The 13,277-nt window shown below is 36.6% G+C and overlaps 1 protein-coding gene across 1 annotated transcript in view; it reads right to left on the bottom strand.

Moving 5' to 3' along the window:
- Positions 1-12,112: 12,112 nt before the first annotated feature.
- LOC122653935 (calcium-dependent protein kinase 8-like) overlaps positions 12,113-13,277 on the bottom strand; it is a 34,794-nt gene continuing 33,629 nt past the window's right edge. The window contains exons 7-9 of the mRNA XM_043847900.1: positions 12,604-12,837; positions 12,296-12,445; positions 12,113-12,245 (exon numbers count right to left, since the gene is read on the bottom strand). Of these exons, the coding sequence (XP_043703835.1) occupies positions 12,299-12,445; positions 12,604-12,837 (381 nt within the window). The 3' untranslated portion in view covers positions 12,113-12,245; positions 12,296-12,298. The remainder of the gene's footprint in view (positions 12,246-12,295; positions 12,446-12,603; positions 12,838-13,277) is intronic.

The raw sequence follows: 13,277 nt of genomic DNA, 5'->3' as shown, positions 1-13,277 counted from the left end.
TCTGAGTGGATTAAATCTAACGTACCGGTGGCTCTCCCTCCTTTCTTGGGAAAAGGTTGCCTAGCCATCTTTCCTTGTAAGCATGATTCACAGATAGGGTATGGTTGCATCTAAAGACTTTCGAGAGGTCCATCCTTAACCAACCTGTTTATCCTGTCTACTCCTATGTGGCCTAGCCTGAGGTGCCATAGGTATGTTTGATTGTCTGAAGAATATTTTTGTTTTGTTACACTAACAGTCATACTGGAACTACCAGATTGATTCAAAATAGAATTGAGAAAGTAAAAGCCATGCATTCTAAAACCAAAAGCAACATGTTTGCCTCTATAACTAATGATCATATCATTATCAAAAGAAATTTTATAGCCATCATCTATAAGTCTTGAAACAGAAATCAAATTTCTACTAAAACCTGGCACATAATAATAATTATTTAATCTTAAAGTTTAAGTACTACTAAAACGAATAAAATATATTCTGACAGCTACTACGTTGACTTCATCTCTAGTTCCTACTCTGAGGGTGATCTCATTCTTTCTTATCCTTCTGTTCTCTTGAAACCCCCACAACATATTGCAAATGTGTGTGGTGGATCCAGAGTCCACACACCATATGTCAGTTGGTCCTACCAACAAAAGTGATTTAATAATAAAAGTATTAAAAATACCTATTGTAGGACCAAACGCTTGCCAATCCCCCAAAAGACGCCTTATGAGGGAAGGTGCAACTTTAATTCCTTATTGCACACTAGCCAGCGCACATCGCTCCCTCACCCGAGCCGGGATCTGGGCAGGGCAGTTTGGGTCACTTCCAATAATCTCCCCCAAATGCACGCCCAATAACAGAGCACCCATGGCACTAATGCACACCCAATAACAGAGCACCTATGGCACCGGGGAGACGCAAACTCGCGACCACCTGCTCTGATACCAATTGTAGGATTAAGCGCTTGCCAATCTCCCAAAAGACGCCTTGTGAGGAAAGGTGCAACTTTAATTCCTTATTGCACACTAGCCAGCGTGCATCACTCCCTCGCCCGAACCGGGAACTGGGTAGGGCATTTTAGGTCACTCCCAACACCTATCTCTATCTTATTCTTCTTCAAGGAAGCAAGGTACTCTTGGCAATTCCTCTTCCAATGTCACGGCTTACTGCAATAGAAGCACTTCCCTTTTTCAGCCTTTGCCTTCTTCTTCTTTTGTACCCCTCCCTCGTTCACTGTGGTTGACTTGCTTTTCTTCCCTTTCTTAGTTCTGTTCTTCTTTTTGTTCTTTGAAGACCGAGAACTTTTCTTAGTGACAAGAGCTACAACTTTACTCTTCTTAAGTGTACTTTCTGCTTTAATAAGCATGTTAATAAGCTCAGAGACATTCTTAACCACCACTTTATTCATATGGTAATTCATAATGAATGACCCATATGGATTAGAGAGTGAGGCAAAAATGATCTCAATTTTAAAATCGAGATCAAACAAATTCTAGAAGTGCTTATTAAGCTTCATCATATGATCCAGTATGGTGGTGCTATCAGTCATCTTTGATGCAAACAACGCTGAAGATATCCTTTGGTGCACAAGACGATCTCGCTTGCCAAATGTTGTCTCCAGATGTTTCATCCCTTCTTTGGTGGTCTCCATGTCATCACATGAACTTTGCATGCTCTTGTCAATAAAACTAAGTATGTAGCCGATGGCTAAAGCATCCTTCTGTCTGAAGGACTCCCAGGCAATATAGTTATCCCCATTATGGTTTTGGGCAAAAGAGGTGCATCAGAAGTAAGTACATTGTGTATTTTCTCCGCTTTCAGAACAAGTATAGGCTTTCACTTCCAATCTAGGTAATTAGATCCGGTCAGTCTATTGTCATTCAGTAGGGAGGTAAGGGCATTGTTGTTCGTCATATTGAGAAAGTAAGTCTACAAACGATGTACAAGCAACTAATTAATAAAGCTACCATTGAAAAAAATAAAGAAAACATGCAACACTATTTTGATGGTAATTCATTGAATCAACATCCCTCTCAGTCGATAATGTGCATTGGAGTCTACTAAGCACTTGGAATGTACACAACTTAGCCTTTTGGAGTTCACTGTGCACTACCTTTGCTGTCAAAACTATGTATAGCATTGATCTACAATAAATTTGCCACCTGAGTGACGACTTAGCCTTTCGGAGTTCACTGCACACTCAATTCAAGTATGTACCTATCACTCAAAATAAATCATGGTTTTGAGATAATACCCACATTCAGGAGCATACCTTACCCACATTCATTCTTTATCACACCGGAGATGGGAGTAAGCGACTCATTCATCACTCACTAAGGTTAGCCTTTTGGAGTTCCCAAAGTGCTTTCAAAACAGTCCCTACACCCACCGTGATAGGAGGCCACGTGATTCTTACCATTAAAAGATTCCCGTATTAATACTTACTTTAAAAGTTGAGGAAAATAAGGTAAATTTCTATGGATACGCATCGCACATGTTACAACTAACATCCATACATCATATGCATCTAGAAATACGTAAAATAAAATAAGCTACTTTATAGACTATCATGCATCAAACCATACAAACATTAATAAAAATGTAAATGGCATGGTCATGGGATTTTTGAAGTAATCTTTTTCGACGCCTTGAAACTTGAGAAGCTCCCACTTAATGAGATATCCTCCAAGAAAATGTAGTTCATCTTTCTCCATCTCAAAGTACATCATATGTCTTTGACCAGTGACATCCAATGAACTAAAAAATAAATTTAATAATTACAACCCTTGTGGAGACCTTGAGAAATCAACCCTCTAAAATTAGGGCTGCTCAAGGGGGGATACAACCATTAAATGGGGAAAGAAGAGGGGGGAATTAGTAACGTGACATAAAATTAAAATATGCATCACACAACTATCCCATGACCATTCCATGCTACAAAAAAATTATTTGCACAAAATACATCCCATGGCATTATATTTTAACATTTAAAAAAATAATCCAAACACCAAAAGAGCACCCAACACTTGGATGAGCAATTTATACAAGGTATAAGGGCTATTTTGTTAAAACACTTAACATTTCAAAACAGAATTTTATTGCAACCCAAGCATTATCTCATAACACTTTATACAATAAGGTAAAATTGGTATTTCAAACCACATCTATTAATTACCCAATTGCATGTGCAAATCTAGAATTTTCTTAATTAATTGAAGTTTGAAACAAATGCATGCAATTGATCATCAAAAGAAATTAGATTAATTCAAAATCAATCAATCTCAATTTTGACCTTAAATTTCAAAAATAAATGCAAGAGAAGGATTACAAGAATTTGGGTCAATCCCATGTGGATTGATCCATGCACCCATGCCCATGTGGGTCACCCCATGTGGATCACAATATGGGTCAACCCATGGTTTGATCCACATGACTTGATCCATGGGTTTAACCCATGGTTCGATCACTATGGCTTGATCCATAGGTCTTACCTATGGTTTGATTTTAATGTGGGTCCCATCTCAATTTTAATTCAAAAATAAAAAGGAGAAGATAAGAGAGAGAAATTAATATTAGCAATTAAGATTAATTTGTGTCCAAGTAAATCTCTTAGAAATAGAAACTCATTACAATTCTTGTATTATAGAATCACAATCCAATTCAATTTTCCTTTTAAAACAAAACAAATCTAGAGTTTGAGTTAGTTTAGGAAACACTTTCTAAAATTAATTCAAATCAAAGATTTATTAATGGTCTCTTTTAATCTAAATAGGAAACTATGAAAGCTTCCTAATTTGTTCAAAACACCATTAGAGAATCATCAACCAATCTCCATTGAAGGACCTTCAAACAAAATCTTCATTAATAGAGCTAAAACAAGAATATGGGAGAAGAAGACAATGACCAAAATCAAATCCCAACCCCCATGCCCCTCTTTTTTGTTTTTTTTTTTTCTTTTGCCGCTGGCTGCCCTATGCTCACACAAGGCAGCAGCCTGCTGCCTGCGATGCACAACGTCAGGCTACCACCGCCACGCCCTCCTCGCCTTTCCTCCTCACGCCCAGCGCACCCGCTACCAGGCGCACAGCCGCTAAAGCGACTGTGCTCCTGACCGCATCGCTCTCTTTCTCTTCTCTTTTTGCAAAGACGATGCCCCATGTGGGGTGTTCGAATGCTTGATTTTTCTTATTCAAAACAGAAAAATCCTATAAGAAAAAAGATTAGAAAAAGAGGAAGAAGATAGAAAAGAACATGGGACCAAAAAATAGAAGCCCAAAATCGTGTCATAGAATACAAATAAGAATATCTAATGTATTCAATGAAGGTCCATCGCTTTGATGCCAATTATTAGCAGCAGCGGAAGCGAATCGATTCAAAATCAAGTTAAGCACAAGGATCTCATTGAATACATGGATATTATACTAACCTTGATAAGGATGGAATGGTCACCTAGAACACACAAGTGACGTGTTCCTTCAAAGAAATGTAGCACAAGGTCACGAACACCGAAGCTTGCTTTGCTCTAATGGCCAAAGTTTGAGGTTGAAGAAGGACACTCTTCTCTTTTCATCTCTCAACTCTCTAAAATTATTAGCAATTGAGAACTAACGATTAGTTCTTAAAATTGACCTAAGCCTTCTCTTTTAAAAAGAATGATTATTTTGGAGATTACAATTTAATGGTTCAAATCGTCCCAAGTGGTGTGATCCTAAATGGTAGTCCTTTAAGCTATCCATATTTACATATAAGAAAATCTCAATAATAAAGTGTTCTTTAATTGCATAAAAGGACATCTCTACAAAAGGCGTAACCCGAAAACCCCCAATTGATAGATGTTTTATTATACTTTCTCCCCACACTACTAACATCCATAATAGACCCCCGCAACCATAGAATAAAATTCACCGCCACGATTCCGGTCTACTATAATTAATCACTAGAGTGTCTAGGACTTTGAATGGGCCAAAAACATTTGAAAACTATTTTTAAAATAATTTAATTTAATAATAATAAAATAAAATTCTCTTTTACAAACACTTTGCAAATACCAAGGCCTTAGATTAGGCACAATCAAATCTGACAACTCTCTTTTGGATGTTCTCCCTATACGGACAGTGGAAACCATATTGAGCATCATATCTATTATTGAAAGGACTGACTATATATCGGCCGCTCAGTGTATGCAATCCGGATAGTAATAGATATGATCTTCAATAGGATTTTCACTGCCCGTATAGGGAGAACATCCAAAAGAGAGTTGTCGGATTTGATTGTGCCAAATCCATGGCCTTAGTATTTGCGAAGCGTTTACAAAAGAGAATTTTATTTTATTATTATTAAATTAAATTATTTTGAAAACATTTTTTAAATTATTTTTTGGCCATTTAAAGTCCTGGACACTCTCATGATTAATTATAGTAGACTGGAATCGTGGCGGTGAATTTATTTCATGGTTATGGGGGTCAATTATGGATGTTAGTAATGTGGGGAGAAAGTGTCATAAAACATCTACCGATTGGGGGTTTTTGGTTACACCTTTTGTAGACATTTTTTTTTTATGCAATTAAGAAAAATTTTATTGTAGAGATTTTCTTATGTGCAAATATGGATAACTTAAAGGGTTACCCTTTAGGATTACACCACTTGGGACGATTTGAACTGTTAGATTGCAATCTCTAAAATAAACATTCTCTTTAGAAGAGAAGGCTTAGGTCAATTTCAAGAACAAATTGTTAGTTCTCAATTGTTAATCATTTTTAGAGAGTTGAGAGTTGAAAAGAGAAGAATCCCCTTCTTCAACCTCAAGCTTTGGCCATTGGAGAGCAAAGCAAGCTTCGGTGTTCGTGACCGCATGCTGCATTCCTTTGGAGGAACACGTCACTTGTGTATTCTAGGTGACCATTACATCTCCATCAAGGTTAGTATGATGTTCATGTATTCAATGAGATCCTTGTGCTTAAAAATTTATAACTTGATTTTGAATCGATTCGCTTCCGCTGCCGCCTACACTACACCCATTGGGTCCTAGGCCCCAATCCTAGGTGGTGACTCCATTTGTTTTAATTTATTAAGCATGATCCCAACCCCCTATGTTGATATGATGCCATCCATAACCCCTGTCGCTAAGGGGCCACGGGAACCTAACGGACCCCACCCGTAAGGCAGAGAAACCCGCATCCGGAGGCCACGGTACCTACAGTAACCTTTTTGGTTAATACACAGTGACTTATGCGATTTTAAATCCTAAGAATCTAAGGGTAGAAAAAGGTATGTAGTTACTTTATCGATGACTATTCTAGATTTACCATGATTTATCTTTTAAAAACAAAAGATGAAGCTGATAATGCTTTCTTGTCTTTTAAGGCAGAAGTAGAAAATCAATTAGGTAGAAAGGTTAAAAGGCTTAGGACTAATAGATGCTCTAAATATTTAACCTCTCAAATTTTGCGAAGAAAATGATATAATACATGAAGCAACAGCCCCTTATCGACTAGAATCAAATGGGGTAGCCGAAAGGAAAAATAAAATTTTGAAAGAAATGATGAATTCATTCCTTATATGTTCTGGATTACCACTAGACTTGTAGGGGGAAGCTACTCTGACATCTTGCTATATTTTGAATAGGGTCTCTCACAAGAAAACTAGCATATTATCCAATGAATTATGGTTTGGAAGAAAACCATGTTTAAAACATTTAAGGCTATGGGGTTGCTTGGCAAAAGTAGTAATACCACATAACCTACGAAAGGGAAACTTGGTCCTAGGACATGTGACTGTGTGTTCATAGGATATGCATTTCATAATATTGCATATCAATTTGTGGTTATAAAAACCAAAGAAGCAGTCTTTGAAGAATTTGATATTATAGAATCTAAGGATGCGGAATTCTTCGAAATCATATTTTTTTATAAATCAAAAATATTAGAAAGTAAGATTGATAAAGATGATCCTATGTCAAGAAATAAAGTGTCAAAAGAAATTGATCCTACACTTAGAAATAATGCTCCTACAGTAAGTAATGATACAAGTCAATTAATATTAAACAAAAGACAAAAGATAGTTAATATTCAGGAGATGAATGACTTATCTATCTCATAGACAAGGATTCTAATTCTTATAAAGAGATAGTTACATCTCAAGATGCCATATTTTTGGAAAGAGACAATTAAAATTGAATTAGATTCAATTTTAACCAATTATACATGGGAATTAGTTGACTTACCCCGATGAGCTAATGTTTTAGATATTAAGTTAATATTTCGTAAAAAATGAAAATCGTATGGATCACTTGGAAAGTTTAAAGCTAGATTGGTAGTTAAATGCTTAAGACAAAAGAAAAATATAGATTATTTTAATACTTTTGCTCTGGTAACTAGAATCTATTCAATAAGGGTAATGATAGCTATTGCATCTATTATAATTTGGTAATACACCAAATGTATGTAAAAACAATATTCTTAAATGGTGATTTAGAGAAAGAGATCTATATTAGACATCTGGAAGGTTATATAGTATCTGTACTTGAACACAAGGTGTGTAAACTTGTGAAGTCTCTATATAGACTAGAACAAGCACCTAAGCAATCACTTGAAAATTTTGATTCGGTACTCATTTCGAGTGGATTTTTAATAAATTATTTCAACCGTTCCTTGTATAGTAAATTTCATCAAGGTAAATATGTTTTTATTGTACTTTGTGTTGAAGACATGTTGATAACGGGAACTAGCTTGGACATACTAAAACAAACTAAAAGTTTCCTAATGTCTAAATTTGAAACTAAAAACATAGGAGAGGTTGATGTAATACTTGATTAAGATTATCAAAAAAGATGATGAGATTATACTATCTCAGATTCACTACGTAGAAAACATGCTTAAAAAGTATGATTATTATGACAAGACTAGTGTTAAAACACCTTTGGAAATAGGATGTAATTTATAAAGAAACTTGGGTGAACCTGTTTTTTTTTTTAAAAATTCACCGATCATCAGACCAGTTTAATATATAATGAATAGCACCAGACCAGATATTGCATTGGTTGTTGGTAAGTTGAGTCAATATACTCATAAACCAAGTCTAGAGCATTGGCATGAACTAGAGCAATTAGTAAGGTATATAAAAGGTACCATGAGTTATGATCTTCATTATAGTGGAACTCCTTCTATACTTGAAGGATACTACGATGATCTCAGATACAAATGAGCCATTAGCAACTAATAGCTATGTATTCACATTAGGTGGAGGAGCGATTTCATGAAAATCAGTAAAACAATCATGTGGTACAAGATCCACTATGAAAGAATAATGTATAGCCCTAGAAAAGGCAGGAATTGTAGCTGAATGGCTTAAAAATTTAATAGCGGATATACCATTGTGGCTAAAGCTGGTACCTTCTATATCACTTCATTGTGATAATCAGACGACAATTGCTAAAGCAAAAAATAAGGTATACAATGGGAAGAGAAGACATATTTGTTTGAGACATAATCTTGTAAGGGAATATATAAACAAATGAATGATAACTATCGACTACGTGAAATCAAAAAGTAATCTTGCTGATATTTTTACAAAACTTTTGCTTACAATGATTATGAATGAATCATCTAAGGGAATGGGCTTAAAGCCTGTGTCATAGGTCATGAGAAGAATACCCAGTCTATGTGACGAGGAATATCCTGAATTAGGTTCAAAGGGTACAAATGAAGTTACTGGATGATCTGTTTAGTACTACCAAAACTTTCTTATTCCATTTAGATGGAACAGTAGTACCACCATAATGATAAGAGGGTGAGTTACAAAAACTCTTAATTAAGTTTCCACTGAAAAATAAAAACTCTTAACTAAGCCAAATGCCATGAAATGTGGGGGTGTGTTAACTATGATGCACATTGTGACTAACCTAAGTGAATGTAGGGGTGAAGCCACCTACCTATGAGAATTTAAAGACTAATTCTCTAAACATCTATGAGACCAAGATAGGAGACAAGGCCGGTAGAAAAAAAAAGTGTTGTCAGAATAGTCGACTGGTAGGATATGGATGGTGAGCTTGTCAGCTACTCAGAAGAGGAAAGGTTCAATAAATCTAACTTCACCCGTACTCTGTTACGAAGTATATCAGACCTAGTGCAGGTTTAAGTCCTGAAGACACCTACATCTATATGTCCTATTATGTCTAATATACTTAGTTATTCTATAGTTTTGATGTTTTGAATCTTGTGGAGGATTGTTGGAGTTATTGAGTTTTCAAAGTCAAAGTTTCAAGTCATTTCTCTTTTTTTTTTTTTTTTAGTCTTTTAGCTCTTGTAGCTCTCTTGTTGTTTGGTTTCGAAGTGTGTTTTTATTTAGTTCCACATAGACTATTTTTAAAGTTGAAGAGCTCGTAATAAGTATTCATAATCCTACAAAGGATATAGGGATCTAGAGGAGAGACTCTCTTCACCCATGTGTCGGGATTGTCCGTGGTGCTTTTACAATCACATGCGTGCGAGTCGGGCCGAGGTCGGGGACGAGTGCAGGTGTGAACTTGCCTTTCTTTTTACTTTAAAGTTTTGGCTCCAAATTCAAATATTCGATACAAGTAATTTGAAATTTGAAATTTAAAATTCGAAGTCCAAATAGTACATGTATGTACATGTACATAAAATTACTTGTCATCTATAAATACTCACATACGAACCTATTGAAAATTTGATGTTTAAAAGCTTGTTTTGTAGGAACACTTCTGTAACCAAAGAGAGAGTGTTCTATACTACTTGTTCTTCAACAAGTGTTCTATTTCTATCCTTCTTACTTTTTGGATTGATTCTAAGTTCAAGTTTCTAAGTATAGCTTGCGGACTCCCTGTGTAATCACAATTAGGAGTGCTACCTTTGTGATTAGGGGATTGTTTTATCTTGGAGGTAAAAGCATGTCAACCCGTATTGCACTAATAAGAGTATTTTAACAACCTTAAGGAGAGTATCCAATACGACTCAACCCTGTTTTGATACTATAACTGCTGATCAACATACTGTTCGTAATATTTCAACAAGGAAGAACTTGGAGACTTCTACTGAATAAGATTCTACTATTGCTACGTTTCAGATTCATTTGCTACAAAGAGATAAGTTTATTTTCTTTAGGGTTTTTTACAATTACCACCCCAAAAACTTTTATATCTACTATTACCCCCCCCCCCCAAAAAAAAACTTTCAAACAACTGCTACCCTCCCCTGTTGCATACTAATAACTAAGTGACCCCCACCGTTGCAGACCCGTAACAAAGGGGGTTAGTAGTGATACTGTGCCATTGTCACGGAATTTATAGTACGAAAATGCCCTTCGTCCAAAGTGAAATTTTTTACAATTACCACCCAAAAAACTTTCATATCTACTATTACCCCCCCCCAAAAAAAAAACTTTCAAACAACTGCTACCCTCCCCTGTTGCATACTAATGACTAAGTGACCCCCACCGTTACAGACCCATAACGGAGGGGGTTAGTAGTGATACTGTGCCGTTGTCACAGAATTTGTAGGACGAAAATGCCCTTCGTCCAAAGTGAAATAAAACAATCCTCAAAGGGTTATACCTTCACTTCCTCTTCACTTCACCTATTGCAGCAAACCGGAGGAAGAAGAACTTCGTCGGCGGCCGAAACATCGCCTGCTGAAGAAGTTCATCAACGCGATCCAAACAAGCAGCAATGGATTTCTCGCCAGCTAAGGAATTCCAATCCTTGGATGTGGAGAGTAATTCATCAATGGTGTCGAGGAAGGCTGAGGCATCAACGAAAACAGACCAAATGGGCTGATCAGCCGAGATATACTGAGAGATCTGACGATCAAGAGATTTTCAGAGTCTGCTCCAATGCAGCATAACTTCGAGGATCATCGCTGTTGATCTTCTCAGACAATTTCTCTCTGGAGAAGCGGCCGTCAAAGGAGGAGAAGAACTAAAGAATGTCATCAGCCATGGTATCGGTCCGGCCAAGACTCTTAGCAATGTGGCGAGCCACAACGATGAGTTTGTCTTCACCATTTTCAGCCATTAACGTGTGAACCTATACGATTCAATCCAAACTCTCTCTCACCTAAGGCAATAACCACATCACTGAGATTGAGAATGAAAGAGGGATAAGGTTTTCTGTACAGATTTGGCTTCAAAAATGGTAATCAAGAGAAGAAAAGGTATCTGTGGCGAAGTGTTGGATATGGATAGGGAGACAAGAAGATGAAGAAGATGAGATAATAAAGGGTTCTGGTTCTCCTTCAAGGAACGCAGTTTCTGTGAAAGAGAGTAGCTATAGTAGTAAATCATTCTAATTCCTATGGAGGGCAGGTCGTTGACACGAAGAAAACAAAAAAATAACCCTTGGAAGATTGTTTTATTTCACTTTGGATGAAGGGCATTTTCGTCCTACAAATTCTATGACAACGGCACAGTATCACTACTAACCCCCTCCGTTACGGGTCTATAACGGTGGTGGTCACTTAGTCATTAGTATGCAACAGGGGAGGGTAGCAGTTGTTTGAAAGTTTTTTTTTTGGGGGGGGGGGTAATAGTAGATATGAAAGTTTTTGGGGTGGTAATTGTAAAAAATTCCACTTTGGACGAAGGGCATTTTCGTCCTACAAATTCCGTGACAACGGCACAGTATCACTACTAACCCCCTCTGTTACGGGTCTGTAACGGTGGGTGTCACTTAGTTATTAGTATGCAACATGGGAGGGTAACAGTTGTTTGAAAGTTTTTTTTTGGGGGGGGGTAATAGTAGATATGAAAATTTTTGGGGTGGTAATTGTAAAAAACCCTTTTCTTTATTTATGCTTATATTACAACACGTTTGATTCTAATTTTAATTAAATTAATTGGACAAATAAACAAAACTGATGGCTATGTGGATATACATAATGAAGCTCTTGATAGAAGGGCCCTGGGACACCGTAGTGAAGCAATGAAAACTATGGAGCATGGATCAAGACTATGGAGTGCCCAAATCACCACCCTATATTTGCTTGCTGACGTGCCAAGTTGTGGTTCAGTTTGATTAAACCAGCATTTCTGGATTGCCCAAATCACCCCTTCCTGTATGGAAGACAAGGTGTTTGGTTTTGGACTCTCTCTCTCTCTCTTGTTTGGTTTTGCTTTTTTTTTTTTTTTTGGGTGTGCATAATTGGAACTTTGTATACTGTATTATTTAGTGGCTATAATATTATTGTTTGATGATGGTGAGATAGATCTTTGCATAGTAACACTCAAATAAACTAACTCCACAAAACCTTTCTTTTTTTTTTCTTTTTTTTTGCTAGAACTCCACAAAACCTTTCACCTTTCACTGTTTCATATGAAGTGATCCATCTTTGAACAACTTAAGGCTAAGTGTATTTAACATTGCTCTGGAATACTGTCGAGACGCCATCTTCCAATCCATTCCAGTCTTCATCATTGCCTTGAACTCTTCATAGCTGATTTTCCCATCCTATAGAGATAAATAAAATGAAAAGAAAAAGTTGGAGACTTTAGGTCTGAAATTGGCATTAAGGTTAAGACTCATATGATCAACAATAAGAAATAGAAAACAGTAAAATGGAAAATCAATATGGTCTTTTATGCTGATCTGATAAGCCAAAGGTTTACCTTGTTTGTGTCAACATCACAGAAGATTTCTCGGACCACCTGCTCGTTATTGGGCTCGCGTTCATCCTCTGTTAATGCTTCTCGCAACTCATCTAACTCGATAAACCCACTCTGGTTCTTGTCAAATAATTGAAAAGCTGCATGAAGATGCTCATCACTTCCAATTCTTTTCAGGTGAACAGAGATAGTAACAAACTCCTCACAATTCAGAGTGCCATTTCCATCGGTATCCGCCTATGGGGAAAATAGCAGAAAGCTTGCTTAGTGTGAAAAAAACCAATGAATGATGGTAACCAGTTACAAGTAATTATAGAAAAAGGCAAAACAAGATATTAGTTTTCTAGTTTTACAGAAAATAATGTAGTAACTGCTCCTGTTAAATGGGGGGGGGGGGAACCCTATATATTTGCATTGAAGAAAAAAATTCAGTAATGTTCTGTGTTAATTTATTCATGTTTCATATTCTCAATGCGCCAAGTGGCAATTACATGTCTGATAGTAGATTGGTTTCTACAAGTTCCCCTATAAAAGTGACAACTTAGGTATCTTTCTCTCATCATAGCTTCTCATTTGCTTTGTAAATTAGTTTTATTTATTTCTGATTAGAATGTAATTCATTTGTATGTGAAGCTAACAACCTTTTGCATCAGAAACCCAAATCATCGAGATGCAGG

This window comes from Telopea speciosissima, chromosome 3 (assembly GCF_018873765.1).
Source record: "Telopea speciosissima isolate NSW1024214 ecotype Mountain lineage chromosome 3, Tspe_v1, whole genome shotgun sequence".
Classification (NCBI taxonomy): Eukaryota; Viridiplantae; Streptophyta; class Magnoliopsida; order Proteales; family Proteaceae; genus Telopea; species Telopea speciosissima.
This window is presented reverse-complemented; position numbering and strand designations above follow the sequence as displayed.